This window comes from Mesoplodon densirostris, chromosome 11 (assembly GCF_025265405.1).
Source record: "Mesoplodon densirostris isolate mMesDen1 chromosome 11, mMesDen1 primary haplotype, whole genome shotgun sequence".
Lineage (NCBI taxonomy): Eukaryota > Metazoa > Chordata > Mammalia > Artiodactyla > Ziphiidae > Mesoplodon > Mesoplodon densirostris.
The window spans coordinates 71,447,927-71,467,068 of NC_082671.1; the positions used below are offsets into that span (position 1 = coordinate 71,447,927).

The 19,142-nt window shown below is 51.8% G+C and overlaps 1 protein-coding gene across 1 annotated transcript; it reads left to right on the forward strand.

Annotated features, from left to right (window-relative positions):
• The first annotated feature begins 1,580 nt into the window (after window positions 1-1,580).
• On the forward strand, window positions 1,581-18,519 carry PVALB (parvalbumin). Its single transcript, XM_060114219.1, has 4 exons — window positions 1,581-1,641; window positions 3,375-3,507; window positions 4,797-4,906; window positions 18,491-18,519. The coding sequence occupies exons 1-4, from the start codon at window positions 1,581-1,583 to the stop codon at window positions 18,517-18,519; spliced, it is 333 nt and encodes a 110-aa protein (XP_059970202.1).
• Window positions 18,520-19,142: the final 623 nt, after the last annotated feature.

A 19,142-nucleotide genomic window follows, 5' to 3' on the forward strand; every position in this document is an offset into this window, starting at 1 on the left:
CCAGCTGGGGGCAGGGGCAGCAGGGGCAGCTGAGGGGTCCGGGGAAGGCCTCACACTGCAAGAGATCGGGTTGGGAGCTGCAGCCTTGGCGCCTTGGAAGCCAGCTGGTGGGCTGTCTCCTGAAGGAGCTGACTCACAGGGAGGGGGCCAGCTGGAGCCAGCAGCATCCTAAGGTTTCCAGGAGGGGCAGCCATCCAGGGCCGAGCTGAGGGAAACAGTGTTGACAGCAGCGAGTGCGAGGGAACTTGAGCTACACGGCAGCTGGGCTGCTCTGCCCGGCGCCCCCATCAAGGACCACCATCTCAGCCCACCCACACCTGCCCACACCTTAAGTTGGAGTCTCAACATCCTGCCACAAGGGACCTCCCATACCATCAACACAGCAGAGGGAGACTGAGGCCCAGAGATGGGGAAGGTCACGACCCAAGGTCACATGGGGACTTAGTGCAGCCCCAGATCTAGAACCCAGGCCCCCTGACTCCCTGTCCCGTGCTCTGCACACTTTCGAGACAGCTGGTTGCAGCCTGAATCCTTTGGAGACCGTGGGAAAGAATGCAACTGGTCACTGGCTGCATAAAGATTAGGAAGTGTCACATTTCCCAGAGATGAAGTTCAGGCCATAAAACCTGCTTCGGTTGTCTAGAAAGTGTAGTCTGAGGGTGCCACCCTCTCCCCAGGCATAGGCCTTCTGGTCTCCAAGTGGGGGGAGGGTGTACAGAGACTCCAAGTAGCCTCTCCGCCCCCCCCACCAATCCCCGTTGGTTTATGGGGGCAGGAGTCTGGACCCGCACTATACTCTCCTTGGCTCAGGAGACCAGGGAAGCAAGTAGTTAGTGGGGATCTGAGAAGTGTTCTTTGAAAAGTCAGACTACGGGAAAAAAAAAATTCTGTTTCTGTGTGTGCTCCCCTGGCCAAATGTGGGATGGGGCACCCGCTGAGGGCCCTAGCAGCACCGGCCTATCCGTGCCACCCCGTCCAGTGGGTCAGATTTCCAGACCTCAGCGCTCAGATTTTGCAACATAAATTTGCATCCAGGAGAGACAGAGCGGAGGCTGAGGTAGGAGTGGAGAGAGAATGGGAGCAGGGCCAAGGGGCCCACGAGGGTGTAAGCCTGGCCCCTGCCAGTCCGGTATCCTCCCGGAAGCGGCGGGACATCCTCGGAGGTGCGCTGATCCGAGACCCTGAGCCGCACCAGGCCGGCGCCTCCTGCGTGCCCTTGACGGCAGGAGAACCCTCCAGATCCGGCTGGGGACGCGGGCGCCCGGTAAATTCCAGAGGTTGCCCCTTCCCCTGGCGCCCTGGCCGCAGCCCCTGGGATCCCAAGGCCCCCCGGCGGGGCGGGACGGCAGCGGCAGGGCAACAGCTCGCCAGCCCGCCGGGCCGGCCCGCGCAGCTCGGCGGCGCGGCAGGACTGAGCTGCTCTGGCTGCGCGCAGAGCCCCGCGCCCCCTGGCTCTGCGCCAGGCCGGCGGGCGTGCGCCCAGCGCGCGGCACTGCAGCGCAGGTCATATGAGCAGAAACGATGAGAAAAGCACTTTTTAATCTTTTCGCACTTGCTCTGCCAGCTCAAACAGTTGCAGGATGTCGATGACAGACTTTCTCAACGCTGAGGACATCACGAAGGCAGTGGGAGCCTTTACCGGTGAGCAGCGCGCTTCCCTCCGCATCCCTCTCCCCTCATCCACCACCCTGGCCCCTGCACCCCGTGCGTCCCGCAGCCGGCCAGTCTTCCCCAGCGCTCCTCTGCCCACGCATCCCGCGGGGCGCTGGTGGAGCGTGGAAGGGGGTCTACGGCATTTCCCAAACTCTGCCCGGGGCCGGACTTGGCACAGGGAGCGGGCGGGGGAGGCCGTGCGCCCTGCCGGACAACCGAAACTCTCGGGCGCCAAAGGCCGGGTGGCCACGCTGCGAGGACCCAGGTCCCGGACCAAGGGCGAAGACAGGGGTGGAAAGCTGCACCTCTGGGTGCTTTTGGGCGCTCGGGGCTTCCTTTGCAAGGCACTTGGAGGGGGCTTCCTTTGCAAGGCACTTCGAGGGGGCTATAGGTGCGCATGCTTCTCTCCACGCGACCCCTTTCCAGACAGGCCTCTTTCCTGGCTCCCTGAATGTCCAAGACCCTTCTCCGGGGCTCAGAGCTCAGCCCCCCGCAACGGATCTGCGAGCGAGCGAGGTGACCTTCCCGTAGCTGGCGCTCCGCTCTGCTCAGCCCTGCGAGAAGCATCCTCCGCGCTTGCAACTTCCAGCCTCCTCGGGCACCGAGGGAGGGGAGCCGGCAGTCTCATGTCTCTGAGCTGCCCTGGACTTGAGCGCTTAGCTGCTTACCTTCCTTCTCCCTCCTGTCACCCAGATGGGGAAACTGAGGCAGGGTGAGGGCTAGAAACTTGCCCAAGATCACCTGGCAGGGCAGCAGAGGAATTAGCACGGGGGTCACCTCCGGATCTTGTCCCTGCCCACTCCACCCCTCCCCTACCTAGTGTCTGAGGTGGACAGAGCAGCTTTCCTCCCCTCCAGCCCAGGGAGGGAACAGTGAGTCTTCGCGGGATAGCCCCTACCCCGCCACCCCCGTCCCACACACACACATAAGTTACTTGGTCTAAAGTTTCCTTTCTCAGGTGTCCTTAAAAAGGAGCTCGGGACATAGAAAATTGGAGGAGGGCTCCCATTTCCCTTCTCTTGGCAACCCCTCCCCTGGGCATGAAGAAACTCTGGGAAGCCACCCTCCCAGGGCACTGCGATAGCCCACCCACCTCTTGACCCATCTTGCTCCCTCGGAGAAGAAACCTAACTGGGAATTCTTGGGGAGCCTTCCAACACCCGCCCTCATTCCCACCAGAATGGATTTCTGCAGCAAAGCGGGGGCTTCTGGGTCGTCCCCTTCCTCCTCCTACAGTGTGACCTTGAGAGAAACTTGTCCTCTCTGTGTTGACTTTCTATAGATTTCACACAATCTATGACCAAGAAAAAGGTCGACCCTCCCTTCTCCCCTGCAGCATACACACATCATGTTCACACCGCCTCCAATTCCCCTGCCCACCCCAACTCAGCCGCCACCCAAAAGGCTTCATGGAAACCAGGAAGCCCCTCTGCCTTCAAATGCTACCCCCACCATTAGTGAAGGGTACAGTGGAGGGTGGGGTCTGGTTGGAGAGCCAGGGTGATGTGGGTGCAAGGCCACCTCTGCCACTGTGCGACCTTGGGCCAAGCCTCCTCACCTGGCCTGGGCTCCCTCAGCCCTCCCGTGGAGGGGTGCCTCTGCCATCCCACAGGACTGGCCCTGTGGAGGCGATCAAAATGCTGTGACACCCACATTCTCCCACCCTTCCCCAGGCCCCTTGTCTGTCCTCATTTTCACCCCCTCTCTCCACCCCCCAACAGCTGTCGACTCCTTCGACCACAAAAAGTTCTTCCAAATGGTCGGACTGAAGAAAAAGAGCCCGGATGAAGTGAAGAAGATATTCCACATCCTGGATAAAGACGAGAGTGGCTTCATCGAGGAGGAGGAGCTGGGGTAAACTGAGGCCTGCAGGGGCTGCCCAGCCTGCGGCTCTGGGAGAGGGGATGGGGGCTGGCGCTCTTGCTTTGGAGTTCCTGTCCAGCTGCCCGTCTCTCTGCACCCTTCACAGAAAATAACCATCCGTGCCTGATCGCTGTTGCTTCCAGAAAATAAAATCCTCAGCAGAAAGTGCAACTAATGAGATTAAACTATAGCCACTTAATATTGCTAATGGAATGATGCTACTTAATAATTGAATACAAACCAAGAGGCGGTTTTTCTCGTTGCCTAGCACCATAGGCATGACAGAGAGCGCTCCCTTGAGAATTTCATTGATTTTTCATTCCTCTAAAAGGCAACTTCTACCATCCTGCAGACCCCTACCCTTCTGTACCAGCAGCTAGAACAGTTTCTGGGCAAGTCAGGGATGCAGAACCAGCTTTGGGGGTTCAGGAGTCCTAGGAGCAAGACAGAGAAGGTTATGACTAGGAAAATGCAAGATGACATCTGCAAAAAAACCTCCCACCATCACCCTCTTGGCTACCTTGCCCATGTCTGCCAACCCTTCTGTGCTTTATGTAACACTCTGGCCAAGACTGCCTTGAATTTTGTCAGAAAGAGAAGGGAGAGGGTGTGGAGAGGGGCTTTCCAAGTAGGGACTTCCCCATCCATCCTGTCTCTCCCTGAAACCATCCCACAAGGGTAACCTTTGTCTAGAACCTTCTCCTCCACCCTCCCATGCCCAATGTGCACACACACGCATGCACACACGCAGATGCTGACTTCTACCTATCCTCCAGGCATCACCTTCTCCAGGAAGCCTCTCCTGACTCCTCCCCTCACCCCCAGGTGAATGGATGCATCCTTCAAGCACGGCTCTCCACTTCCCCATCATTGCATCCATCACACTGTGTGGTCTCTCCCAGAGTACATGGCCTCCTCCCTGTTTTTTCAAGTGGCTTCCTAAGATCATCTCTGTGCCCCCCGTTGCCAGCATGACCGTGGCACAGAGAAGACACTTTTGTGTTTATTGTGTTGGCTGAATAAATAAACAAATGTAGGTGCCCTGGCTGAAGTGAGGGCAACCCTTCGCAGAGGACAGCCTGTCCTTCCCTGCACGCTTACCCGCGAAGCATAGCCATGGTGGGGCTACCTGGCCCAGCACAACGGCACGCGTGCTCGCTGCTCACCCCGTCCCAGCCGCCTGCTTCCCCTGTGCAGACGCCAGCCCACCATCCACACGGTGCTCCTGCAAGGCGACCCTGGCCTGACTCCCTCCCCACTTTCTCCCTTTCCTCCTCCAGATCCATTCTGAAAGGCTTCTCCCCAGATGCCAGAGACCTATCTGCTGAAGAAATCAAGACACTGCTGGCTGCTGGAGACAAGGATGGGGATGGCAAGATTGGGGTCGATGGTGAGTAGCCATGACCTGGGCATGTGGTGGATCTCAGGATGTTTGGATGCTAAAAGCTCAGAGCTATGTCCCTCCACCATGGGAAGGGGAGAAGGGGCTGTCCCTCACTCCCCAAGATTAGAAGAAAAAAGCCAATCCATTAGGTCTGAGAGATCTCTCATGTAAGCCAGGCAAAGAAAAAACTGGTATATTGTTTTCTAGATTTGAATAACCCAAAAGGAATCGATTCTTTTTTTTCTCCCTGCTGTGTAAGGAATCCAGGAGAATTTGGGATTTTTCCTGAACTTTGTCTGTACTTTTGCCTGAGTTCTGGTCCCAGCTTTGCCCCAACTGGCTATGTGACTTTGGGCAGTCTCTCTCCTGCTCTGGGCCTCAGTCTCCCATCTGTAACCCAAGGAAACGAGGCCAACTGATCCCCCAGGACCTACTGACTCTCACATTCTCAGATTCCAGGGATGGAAATTCGTTATCTCCTATCCTCCTCAGCATCTTGTCCTGGGTGTCCTGTAACTTAGCCTCAAAACCTGTTTCGGTTTCACCCAAATATACCATTTCAGAATTGCATGAGAGCCAGGAAAAAACAGCCAGCCAGGGATGAGCTGGGAATTAGGAGAAGGAACATCTGGCCTGACCTTGCTTTTCAAACTTTGCTTTCAGAACAGACGAGGGGCTGGCGGTCCACCATCCCACATCCTTCTCCATTCAGATCTAACCAGCATTCACATCCCAGCATCGTTATCTTTCTTAGCATCACAACATCCTTGGGAATCATATCCATTTTGCAGATGGGCAAAGTGAGGTTGAAGGTGCTTGGCCTGTTCAAAGAGCTAGGACATATGTGGGGGAGCGGGGATTTAGAACCAGTTCTGAATATCTCTGTCCAATATTCTATGCCATATCAGTGCTGGTCCTCGTGACGGTCCTTTCTGCCAATTTAAGAGAAAACTATGTGTAGGTGCTTGGCCTCTGGGCCCGTGCTGTCTGGGTTCAAATCCCAGCCCAGCCACTTGCTAGCTGTGTGATTTGGGGTGATTCAAGTAACTACTCTGGGCCTCAGTTTTCTCATCTCTGAACTGAGGATAACGACAGTTCTTATCTCATAGGATCGTCAGAGGATTACATTTGTTCATGTGTGACGTGTGTAGAACAGTGGCACAGAAGAATTGCTGTATACATGTTTGTTAACTACTTTTTTAACAGAGGCTAGGTTGTATTCATCCTTGTATCCCCAGTGGCTAGCCCATACCCAACCCAAAGCAGGCACTTAATAAATATCTGTAGCTTGAGTGTGAAGTCCAGCCCCCTATGCTCTGCTTGCTCTCTGCCCTTCACCAGCTGTGACCTTGACCATCACCTCTCCATACCTAGGTTCCAGTGTCGGACAAACGGGGTGCACAGTTTTATCCTAAGACCTGCTTGGGCTCGTTGTGAAAATTAAGCGGCTGCAGACACAGCATTGCCTTGGGAAATGTACAAGGAGTCTGAACGTGGGCATAGTTTATTAAATTTTTATGCCAGAAATGAGAATGGAGAAACTCTAGAAAGGTTAGATGCAATGAGCCGCCTGACCTCCTGATGCCAGCTGCACTTCTTGTGGCTGGGAAAGAGGGAGGTGGCTTTAAAGGAGGTGGAGCAGAGGGCGCTGGAGGGAAAAGCGTGGCTGGTCCAGGTGATTCCAGTGAGACGTGTGTCTCTCCCACACCCCCATCCTCACTAAGTCACTTATCGGACACTTCCACCCTGAGCTCGGGTCCCCCCGAGACCCCAGCTCATGCCTTTGGACCTCCCTCCCGTTTTTATTTGCAGCCAATATGCTACAGCTCAGAAGCAACCTACACGGTGAAGGGAAACCAGGCCAGATCCTGGCCTGCTTCCCTGCCTCCCTAACTGCCCAACTCAGATCTTAAAGCACTAACTCAACTCTTCCATCAGACCCAACCGATACTTACTGAGTAGCAACCCCGTGCTGGGCAGTGGGGGAAGCAAAGTGGAATTAGACCCAACCCTCAGAGGCACCACTTCTTGGCCGGGTGCCCCTGAGCCCCGACTATAAAGCCCTCATCTATAAACTGGGCATCACAACACAACACATAGCTCACTGGGATTTTGTGAGGATTCTGTGACACGATGTATGGCAGTGTTAAGTGCAGTGCCCAGCGCACAGTAAGTACTCAGTAAACAGCGGCTGCAACACTATTTCTATTCTACCTGCACGATGTTTACAGCTCTATGATTTATACACAAACACACAGTAATACCAGGCAGAGGCCAGGAGGTGCAGATGAGATCTTCAGAGAGGGAGACAGTGGGCACCCATGCGGATCTGGAGACCACGGGCAGGGCTGCCACAGGCCAGGAGGGCAGGTGGAGGGAGGTCCAGGCGGGGCCTTGGTATCAATCCACAAAGGCACTAAGGCTGGGAAGTTTAGGGCATGTTTAGAAAGGGGCAAGAAGGTAGGTTTGCTGAGGGTGGGAGGGGAGAGAGAATTATTACCAGGGTGAGTAACGTGCGCCCGGCCCGATGCTGGACTCTGCACCCATGTCACCTCATTTGACCTTAGGATGACAGAGGACATAGATGCAGATGCAGAAAGAGCAGCTCCAGTGCCCAAGGTGACATGGATTCAAACCCAGGTCTGTCTGCCAGCACAGTCCAGGCTCAGGCCAACCTGGTGAAAGTCTGGAAATCAGGGCAGAACAAAACAGGGGGGCAAGAGATGAAATGGGCAATGAGAACAGATCACCCGAGGCAGGGGGGCCCACACCTCATGCTTTTGAGGTGGGAAGATGCAGACACGCCCCCTCCCCGCTTCCCTCGCCAAACACAGTACTTTATCCAGAGGGCGACAGGAAGGATGGGTGTGATGGTGCCTCATAAACAGCGGGATAGGAAGAAGAGCCCTTCGTGGGCCCAGAATTTTCTACTTTAGACTCTCTGCTTTGCTGCCCACTCCCTCGAAAGGCCAAAGAGGCTGAGCCCTGTCCACCAGCTGGAGGATGCCTTCAACTCCCGGTAGGGCTTGGGACAAGTCACAGAACTTCTCTGACCTTCAGGTGCCTGCTCTTTAAAATCAGGGGTCAGATCACTGGCTGATCACTGGGGTCCCTTCCAGCCCTGGGACTCTCCAGGTGCCCCAGTGCATACACCTCTAGACAGAGGACCAGGTTGGCACCTAGGCTCAGCTATGTGACCTTGAATAACGATAGCAATGACATCTAACTTCATGGAGTCCTCTTTGTGCCAGGCACTGTGCTTAGCATTTTACTCATTTAATCTTCCCCGTTTCTTTGAGGATACTATTACTATCCCCATTTTATAGATAAGGACACTGAGTCTCAGAGAGGCTAAGAGTTTGCCTAGGAAGAAACAAGGTCAAGATCTGAGTTCAGGTCTGTCCAGATCCAAAGCACATGCCCTGTGCTGCCTGCTTCATTCATTCATCCATTTATTCAAAGTCAAAGAGCCTCTACTGGAGATGATTTTATTTATTGACTTATTGATTGCTTCCCTGTCTCTCCCACTGGGTTGGATGTCATGTCCACAAGGGCAGGAACTTTGTTTTGTTCAGCTCTGACCCCAGCACCTAGAATAGGGCCTGGCACATAGTAGGGGCACAAGGAAAGTTTGATGAATGAATGTGTCCAGTTCTGGGGATGCAATGATGAGGAAGTATGGTGTATAGGGAGAGGTCCACAGACTAAGAGTGGAGACCCACTTGGGCTGGGGCTTGCAGGTGCTAGGGGATTCTAGAACCAGGGATACTGCCTCCGTCTCTAACTGCTTGCCCTTCTGAAGGTGAGTGATATTTACCAGGTCCTTTAGGATCACAGGTTGATGGGAGTGGGTAGAAAGACAAAGTTCTCATAACAGCCCTTTGCTTTCCCACTTCTGGGCAGCTACTTCCAGGAAGCTCAAAGACTTTTATAGATGTGGTCGACTGATTCTCGATGGCCACCCTTGAAAGCCTGGTGTAGAGCTGGTAAAGGGGGGATTTAAAGCAGAAAAGGAGGGAGAAGGTGATCAAAGGTGGAAGGTGCCCCCAAACCCAGGGATCAGTAACAGGTGAGACTAGTAAGTAGCAGGTTCTCTCTCAAGTAACTGTCCTTCCCCATGGCGGGTCTCCAACAGCACCTGGCATCAGAATCACGGACGGCTTTTCACGACACAGATGGCTGGGCCCCATCCCCAGAGTTTCTGACTCCTTAAGTCCGGGGTGGGGCCCAAGCGTTTGCATTTCTACAAAGTTCCCATGTGGTGCTCATGGTCCGGGGATGACACTTTGAGAACCACTGCCTTATAATCATCCTAGAAAATAGATGCCATCCCTCTTCCAGTTTGTAGTTGAGGAAACTGAGGCACTGAGCAGTTAAGGAACATGCCCAGGGTCCCTCAGTAGCAGAGCCAAAATTGAGACTCAGAGGTCCTAGCAGGACCCTCTGCCACCCTGCATGTGTCCACAGCCTGGGTTCTCCATACCCAATACCTGCCCGCATGGACCATGCAGGCTGCTGGGAATAGTGGGTACCATCCGTGTGACACTTCCTTCCGTCCTCACAAGAGCATCACAAGACATGCCCTCACTGTACAGACAAGGAAACTGAGGCTCAGGGAAGTGGGGTGACTTGCCCAGGATCACACAGCTACTCAGCATTGGGGCGCTGCTTCAAACCTTGACATTCTCTGCCCCGCCATGCTGTCGACAGGAACTGCATACCCCGCATATACACATGCACACACTCAATCCTAGTTAGTTTTCCTGAAACCTGATCCCAGTGGCAGAGCCTGTTTCCTGTGCTTCAAGCCTGTTCCAACTCAAGAGCCTGTGGTTTGCTTTTGTTTCCGTGGCTGAAAAATTTAGTCATAATGATTGCCTGACCCTTGCAGTCGTTTCCGCATGCCTAAAGGCATTTGCTTTTTCTGCTTCCTTCTGGCAAAAATCTGTTCTCTTTTATCCTTAAGTAGCATGTTTAACGTGGGAGGCAGGAGGGAGGGAGTAAGCCCTCGGGCTGAAACTCCTGAAGTCAGGCAGAAAATACAACCTGTAGAGTGCCGCTACCAGCAGTGTGAATGGCCAAGGCTTCTCCTCTCTCTGGACATCCCTGTCCTCATCCCAAAGCGGGGTTAAAAATAACCACCTTCAAAGGTTGTTGCAAGAATTGTGAGTGTTCTGGAAATGGTTCATTTCCTCTTGTTTTGTGTGCTTTCTCTTGTAAGCTATCTCAAAACCCTTTGGAAATAGTGGAATACCCACTCTCAAAGGAAATGAAATGGAGTCTAAGATGGGAAGAAACTGAGAGGGATAAAAGGAGAGTCGTGCCTGCCTCCCTGTAATTCCAGCCCTCCAGCCCCTATGGGGTTTGATTTCCAAGCAAGGCAGGATAGGCACATCGGGGCCAGCCCGCAGCCCTGATGGCAGAGCCCCAAGTCATGCAGTGTTTTGTCCTATTTCATTACATCCTCATCCCAGCCCAGTATGGTCTGGGGGACAGAGTCTGTGGTCCCCAGTGAGAGATGTGGAAAGTGAGGCCCAGCAGATGTGAAGTGCCAAAGTCACACAGCAAGCCCTTGGCCAAATGGAACCTAGGTCTCCTGAGTCTACCACTCCCTCCACCAGGCTGAGCTGGGACATTCAAGTTATAAATGGTTTCTGTACTTAGCAAGATGCTCGTTTTTATTCCCATGTGGACTCTCCCTAACTCCCCACCTTATGCTGCACTAGATAAGATTTAGCCAAAGGAGGGAAAGCAGCACTCCTTATATAACTGCCCTCCTGAGAAAAGGAGCAGTAGTGAGGGCAGAAAGAAGACCCTCCTTCTCCATTTATCCCTCTCCTGCCTCTGGAGGTTACAGCATGATTCAAGAACCCAGGGCTGTTCAACTCCAAGCTCTGAGAAAGAGACACATCCTGCCACAAGCCAGGCCTGAGTTACAATCTTCCTGGCTGAGTGACTCTCGGCCTCAGTTTCCCTGTAAGTAAAATGGGGATAAGACAGCTGGCAAGGATGAAATGGGGCAGCTCGCAGGGCGGTGCCTAGCACAGAGTGTGCCCCCAGGACTGTTTACCGACTCCTTGCGGCCGTCTGGCTAGACCCCAAATGACCCAGCCTCCCTGTTCTCTGGGGTGGGAAGGTGATCCCTGTTTGCAATACCAATTTATAAGAAACCCAGCCTGGGAGCTATTTAGAAGTGAGGTGATAAAGCGGAGGCCGGTGTCTTCATCTTGGTCATCACGACAGAGGGGAGGAGAGAGTCTTCCAGGAGCTGACTCAAAGTTCATCTCATTTTCACCTCGGGCTATCAGCAGCGATGCTCTCACCTGTCAATAGCTTCTAATTTGGTCCAATTCCCACAGTGCCTGGAACGGGGACAGACCTCATTAGGCTAATTTCAGTTTCTTAAGGGAAAGGAGAGGAGTGAGTCCGCCCATCCTCTGACTCTTTCCCTGCTGCTCCCCAGCCCCAGCCCCACCCCTTGTCTCTTCCTGATTGAATGATGAAGATACCAGGGAGCTGGCCCCAGGGGCCTCAGGTGAGGCTTCTTTGGCAAAGGTAGAGTTGTACCTGCATTTTTATAGGAGGAAGGACTCTGGATCCCGCCCCCCTCTACCCAGGAACATTCTCCCTCACACCTCAACAGTAAGACTTGATTTAACTGTGCTCCCTCTGTGTGCCAGGCACCACTGTACCTCGTGTAGTCCTCAACTGTTGCCGTATGAGGAGATACTCTCATTGTCCCCATTTTACAGACGTAGAAACTGAGGGGCAGAGACTGACTGTCTGTGGGCAGGCATGTTAGGGATGGAATCCTAACTCGGATGGGATAGACAGTGTCAGAAACTTGCTCTTTGGGCATCCCGTGTCCTCTGTCTGTTTACATCTTCCTGTCTTAGTTTTGGGATTTTTGTGGCTATTGTTATTATTATTTCAAAGCTCCAGCCTGTGCCAGTTGTGCTGAGGATATCCAAGGAGCTAACATTTATAAGCCATCTCCTATGTGCCAGGCATCTTTCTGTATTTTCTCATCTGGTCTTCCCAATAGCTGTGCACGTCGGCGTTATCATATCCATTTTACACATGAGAAAGTTGAAGCTCAGAGAGGTCAGGTGATGATCTAAGGCCACCCAGCCAGAAAGTGATGGAACAAGAGTCAGATCCAACTCCAGGATTACTGCAACGCTGTCGGCAGGTGCCAGGCAGGACAGGAAATGGTGGGGGATGGCAAAAACAAGGCCAAGAAATAAAGGCTACAGTGCCATTCGTGGCATCCTCCCCCTGTGCTGGGCAGCAGCCAGGCATTTCATGGACTTGGTTTTAAAGTGGCTGGAGCAGCAATCCCACTACTGGGCATATACCCTGAGAAAACCATCATTCAAAAAGAGTCATGTACCACAATGTTCATTGCAACTCTATTTACAATAGCCAGGACATGGAAGCAACCCAAGTGTCCATCGACAGATGAATGGATAAAGAAGATGTGGCACATATATACAATGGAATATTACTCAGCCATAAAGGGAAACAAAATTGAGATATTTGTAGTGAGGTGGATGGACCTAGAGTCTGTCATACAGAGTGAAGTAAGTCAGAAAGAGAAAAACGAATACCATATGCTAACACATATATATGGAATCTTAAAAAAAAAATCGTTCTGATGAACCTAGGGGCAGGACAGGAATAAAGACACAGATGTAGGGAATGGGCTTGAGGACATGGGGAGGGGGAAAGGTAAGCTGGGACAAAGTGAGAGAGTGGCATGGACATATACCCACTACCAAATGTAAAATAGATAGCTAGTGGGAAGCAGCCGCATAGCAAAGGGAAATCAGCTCGGTGCTTTGTGACCACCTAGAGGGGTGGGATAGGGAGGGTGGGAGGGAGACGCCAGAGGGAGGAGATATGGGGATATATGTATATATATAGCTGATTCACTTTGTTATAAAGCAGAAACTAACACACCATTGTAAAGCAATTAAACGTCAGTAAAGGTGTTAAAAATAAATAAATAAAGTGGCTGGAGCTAAAGAAGCATCTTGATAATAACAGCTACCAAATGCTGCATGCTGGCTATGGATCAGGCCGGCGACAAGGGATGTAGTGCTGGTTCCTCTGAACAACCCAAGGAGGCCCACTTTACAGATGAGGAAACAGGCACAGTCAGGTGAAGTATCTAGTCCCAGGTCACAGAAGCAAGAAATGGGAGTTGAGGGTTGACTCCCAGCTCCCTTGCTCCAAACTCCGGAGGAGAGCTAGAAAGGCATGTTCTAGACCCGAGGCTGCACAGATAAGAAAACAGAGACGTGGAAGTGTGAGGTGTCTTGTCCAGGGACACGAGTGAAGAGCAGAACCAAGACCAGAGCCCCATCCTCTGATGCCCATTCTGCATCCCGGCATCCTACCGCTAAATCACTTGACCTAGACTTTACAGGGTCTTTGCATGTTTGCTCATTTGTTTTTCTCTCAGGAGAGACCTGGATGTTTTAGAGGAGACTTTTTTTGATAGGAGGGCATTAGTTAATTGGCTGGTTCCCGAGCTCTGCCCCAAGAGGTGTACAAAAGGTACAAAAGAGGTGACTCCTGCCTTCAATTTGTCTCCAAAGTGCCCTGCTCCAGGTTCTGGGTGGACAAAATTAGAATCCTGTGTTCTCTTCAGAAAGCCAGGGCATGTACCACTGTGACACCTGGCTGCTTCACAGTGGATCTCAGGGTTCTGTTTTTAGAGGCTTTTGAAAACCCCACAGGTCCAAAACCTCTCCCATAGTCAGGCTCCAAAATGTCTGACCTGCCACTGCTGGAGAGTCCCTTGGTTGGTGTCCCTTGGTCCCCTTCATGCTGACTGTCCCAAATGCCATCTGGTGTGAAGGTGATGGTCAGGCTCTTTGCTGAGGTGCAGCCAAGAACCTGTAGCTTCTAGGGAGAGGATTGGGGGGAGGGGGCAGGTAGATGGAAGTCAGGAAACGGTAAGGACCAACTTCCCCTCTTGCCAATCACTCCATGAGCTGATGTTGGTGGATGGACTCATGTCTCCTTTTTCCCAGGACAGAGCAACTCACTGCCCAAGGACAGGCTTTACTGGCTCTGGCTAGTTTTCCAGATCAAATGGCAGGTTAAAGCTGGAGAGAGTTCATGCTTCCACCCGATCTGGGATGCTAGCGCCATCAGGAATGGCCTCTCCACCTTGATGTAGGGGGTGTTCATGGGACCTCAGGCCAACTCCTGCTCCTGCCCCTTCTTTTCTGCGTGATCCTGCCACTTGACCTCTACAGGCCTCCACTTCCCCATCTATAGAATGGGAATCATCCCACTCACCTCCCGGGGCTGAATTATATGCAGTAAGTCGGTACTTTTTGAACCCTGAGAAGGACTCATGAGCCATGCCATCCATTCATCCATCTGTCCATCCATCTGTCCACCCATTTGACATTTGTTTATGGGCACCTGCTGGGGGCCAGGTGTGTTCTATTGCTAGGAGAGCAGTGAACAGCGCCCCCTGCCCTCCTGGAGTTTATGTTCTGGTAGGGGGAAACTGACAAAAAGTAAGTACGTACATAAATAAGATCATTCTCAGAGAGTGCTAAGTACCATGAAGTAATAAAAAACGGCTAATATGACAGTCATGGGGGTGGTGATACTTGAGCTGACTCCTGTGTCACTCTAGACCTAGGTCAAGGTAGATCGGAAACCTCCAGGGTAAAGAGGGAAGTTTGAATCACGTCCGCTGTGTGATCTTGGTCACGCTACTTGACTCTTGGGCCTCAGTTTCCCGATCTGTAAAACGCAGACAAAAGAGTCTCTCCCGTGGAGGAAGTGATTCTTAAAAATAAGAATTTTTTAATTCTATAAAAATCGGCAACACTAATCAAAGTACTAACGATAAAAGACATCTCAAAAGAACCACCTGGCTTAGCGAGGTGCTGTAGGATCAGAGGAGCTCGTGACTGAGAAAGCGGATGCTTTGACATCTGGCCCGTGAGAGGTATTCTTAATGTTTCGTGTTCGGGTTGCACTCCTGTCACTGTGATCGTTCAGCCAGTGATTCCGAGGGTTTTCAGGGCCAGCAGGAGAACCCTTCCCCTCTCCCACCTTGAGTCGATACCCAGGCCCTTACATCCAGGCCACCTGCCTTTCCTGGCCTCAGGGACTACTTGGGGACAGGAGAGAGTGGTGTCCATTTCCCGGGTCAAACCCCAGAAAGGTGAGGAGCCCTCCACCTGGCGGGGGTCAGTGGCAGGTCATTTCCATGATGATAGCACGTGTTGGTTTGGGTGGTTTTTGTTTTTTCACTTTGTAATTTTTAAATACTTCTAGCTGTGTTGACGGACAAGGTCTAACAATAGTACAGCGAGTTCCATATCCCCCTCGCCCGGCATCTCCTAATGCTAACGTTTTACATAACCATGTGCATTGAAGAAATTACACTGGGAGGTTCTTACAGTATGTGCTTCATACTAAGCCTGGGGAGGGTGGGACATACCTCAGGGGAGCCCCAGATACCTCCTGTGGCCTTTCTTTTCTTTTTTTTTTTAACATCTTTATTGGAGTATAATTGCTTTACAATGGTGTGTTAGTTTCTGATTTATAACAAAGTGAATCAGTTATACATATACATATGTTCCCATATCTCTTCCCTCTTGCGTCTCCCTCCCTCCCACCCTCCCTATCCCACTCCTCTAGGTGGTCACAAAGCACCGAGCTGATCTCCCTGTGCTATACGACTGTTTCCCACTAGCTATCTATTTTACGTTTGGTAGTGTATATATGTCCATGACACTCTCTCACTTTGTCATAGCTTACCCTTCCCCCTCCCCGTATCCTCAAGTCCATTCTCTAGTAGGTCTGTGTCTTTATTCCTGTCTTACCCCTAGGCTCTTCATGACCTTTTTTTTTTTCCCTTAGATTCCATATATATGTGTTAGCATATGGTATTTGTTTTTCTCTTTCTGACTTACTTCACTCTGTATGACAGACTCTAGGTCCATCCACCTCACTACCAATAACTCAATTTTGTTTCTTTTTATGGCTGAGTAATATTCCATTGTATATATGTGCCACATCTTCTTTATCCATTCATCCGATGATGGACACTTAGGTTGCTTCCATGTCCTGGCTATTGTAAATAGAGCTGCAGTGAACGTTTTGGTACATGACTCTTCACATTCAGTTCTTCATTTGTCTCTCACTAGGAGTTGTTACCACCCCCTTTCTTCACTGCACGGGCAGATGGGGGAGCAGATGCCCAGAGGGGGACCTTTCCCAGCAAACATGGCCAGGCTGGGCCTCGAAGCCTAGCTCTTGATCCCCACCTGCGCTGTCCCCACATCACAACACTGCATTTCCAGAGGCGATGGTGACTTACCTGATGCCCCCCAGTGTTTGACAGGCTGGGGACCTGGCATCTCCAGGAGAGGGTGGCAAGCTCCTTCTGTCCTCTGTTGTCCCCTGGAGAGAAAAACAACAGAGAAGACTCTCCTAAAATAAATCTTCCAAATAAAGGTCTCAGAAGACCTGGCTAGTGAGCAGCACCCCTTCTAACCAGCACACGAGGGCCCCACAGTTGAGAGGACATGGAAAGGGGTGCAGAGGGGTTCCCAATGCGGGATGAGGCCTCCTGTGCACCAGCACTTCTCTTCTGACTGTCTCTGGATCAAGAAGCAAAGCCGACCTTCCTTCCTTTTACAGATGATGCTAGTGAGGCTCAGAGAGGCTAGGCGCCTTGTCTGAGGTCACACAGCCCGTCAGGGGAAGAGCCAGATTCAGGGGCCCAGGCCTCTTTAGCTGAGCTCGTCCTATCACACAAGAGGCCAGCCCAGCACGGCTATTGGGTCTTTCCTAAATACACCCCATTGCATCCTGCCCTCTGAGCCTTGACCCCTCCATCTGCTTTCTTCTATGGGAATCCTGCATCTTACAGACCTGTATCAGAAGCCACCTTTCCTCTGAAGGTTTTCCTGATCCCTTAAATAGAAGGCACCTCTTCTCCTGTGAATGCGAAGTCTCTGTGCCTCTCACGTCTTTTCACAAACACATGTGGTCCCCTCGGTGTCAGCTGTGGAGCCAGGAAGTGGGATGGAGGGAACAAAGCCAGTGGGGCTGCAGCCTTATGGTCCAATGGGGGAGGCAGACAGCAAGTGAATAAGCAAGAAAATACTCAGAAGTATTTCGAGAGTGGTGAGTGCTGGGAATATAATAAATAATGATGAGAGCAAAGAGGATCGCAGTAGGGGTGGGTCACTGCTTGTGCCAGAGTGGTCAGAGAAGGCCCCTTGAGGGGTGACGTTTAAGCTGAGACCAGATAAGTTGGAAGGAGCTGGCTGTGAGGCAGCCTGGAAAGTGTACCAGGCAGTGAGAATGGCAGGTGCAAATATCCTGCGGTGTGAATGCCCTAGGCGTGCTTGAGATTCAGAGAAAAGGCCAGCAGCACAGAGCATTTCCTGATATCATCTTGTTCCAGAAGCTCCTGGGGTGCAGGGACCATCTCCGGCTCCCCTGTGTCTCCCCTCACCTGGTTGGGACATCCTTTTCTTCATTTTTGTGGAGTTGGATTCAATAGAAGGACATCTGATCAACCCCTGGTGCTGACACCAGTCTCTGACCTCCTTAGTTAATATTAAGGCTAAGCAGAGCAGATGGACACTGCTGGGGAGATGGGCGGGGGGCACTGTGGCTTGCAGGCAAGCCCACACGGAGGGGTCTGGACCCCAGAGCTTGAATCCTCAGCCACTTACAACCTGGACACTCTGAAAAGTCACTTCTCCTCCCTGGGCCTCAGTTTTCCCCTCTGTAAAATGGGGATAATAACTCCCAGATCCCTGAGTGTTCACGAAGATTAATGAGGAGACAGAGACCAGCTCTTTCTGAGCACCTGGGTGCACTCACCCCTCTGAGGTGAGGTCACGGCTCCAGGGTCTGGCTCCGTCCCCCAGATGAGGAGGAACACACAGTGGTTCCTGGCTGCTCACCAGATCCCTTTCCCCGGATCTTCTAAATCAGAAAGTTTAGGGCAAGGGGACTCTATATCTTCTTAGATCCTGCTGGTGACCCTCATGGGCTAAGACAAGTGGCTGTGAAAGAGCTCAGGGTCCAAAGTCAGACACACCTGGGTCTGAAGCCTGGCTCTGCTTCTTACTAGCTGTGTGACATCGTAGACATTGCTGGACTCTGAGCCTCAGTTTCCTCATTTGTGGAAGGGGAATAATGATAAAATGCACAATATGGGATTATTGTCAGAGTCAAATAAGATACTGTATATAAAGCCCTTAGAAAAGGGACAGACATGATTAACATGCAGAAAACTATCATCACCACTATTATTACAGTTATTATTACTAATAATTTGTGGGTGACATGACATCGTGAAGCGAAAGATATGGTAGGCTCATCATTTCCCATCTCACTTTATTCATTCACTCATTCATTCATTCATTCATCCCCACGCTCACTTGCTCCATCACTTCAGCTTTCCCTTCTGCAGCAGATTCGAGAATCAAGAGAAAACACCAGTGGGGGGTGCGGGGGCCACAGTCAGGTCCTGGCCAGTCTCTGCTGCACGGACCACCTCTGACTCACCTCTGTCATTTTCTTTTGCAGAATTCTCTGCTCTGGTGGCTGAAAGCTAAGAGGCTCTGACTGCCCAGGTCTTGTCCTTCTCCGCCCCAAACACCCGATCTCAGCCCCACTTGCTGCCCTCCTGCCTTTCTGTTCAGTTTGTTTATGTTATTTTTACTACCCCTGTCCCTTGTGGCCCTTGAAGGACACCATTCTTCTGGAAAATGATGGAGAAACAATAAAGGCTGTAACCAATCAGATTCTGCTGCTTAAGAGATACCAGACCTGGTGGGGTGTGGCTCCTGCCTCGGCCTTCCAGGCACACCTGCACGGGGATAGGGCAGGATACAGACAGAAAAGATGAAATGGAAGGGAAATTTACTGAGCCCCTCCTTGGCCTTTGGCACGTGGGTTGCCCATTCATCCTTGAAACCACCCATAAGGTAGGTGATGAAACTCTGTTTTACAGGTGCAAAGACTGAGTCTTGGAGAAAGTGATGTGTCTAAGCCCACACAGCTGGGACTTGTGGATGGTTGGATGGATGGATGGATGGATGGACAGATGGATACTCATTAATACTCTTTTTGTTGCAAATGATAGAAACCCAACTCAAAGTAACTTAAGAAAAAAAGGAAAAGAAAACAAAGACTTGGTTATGTTCCTGAATAGTCCAGGGGTAGATCTTCAGGAACA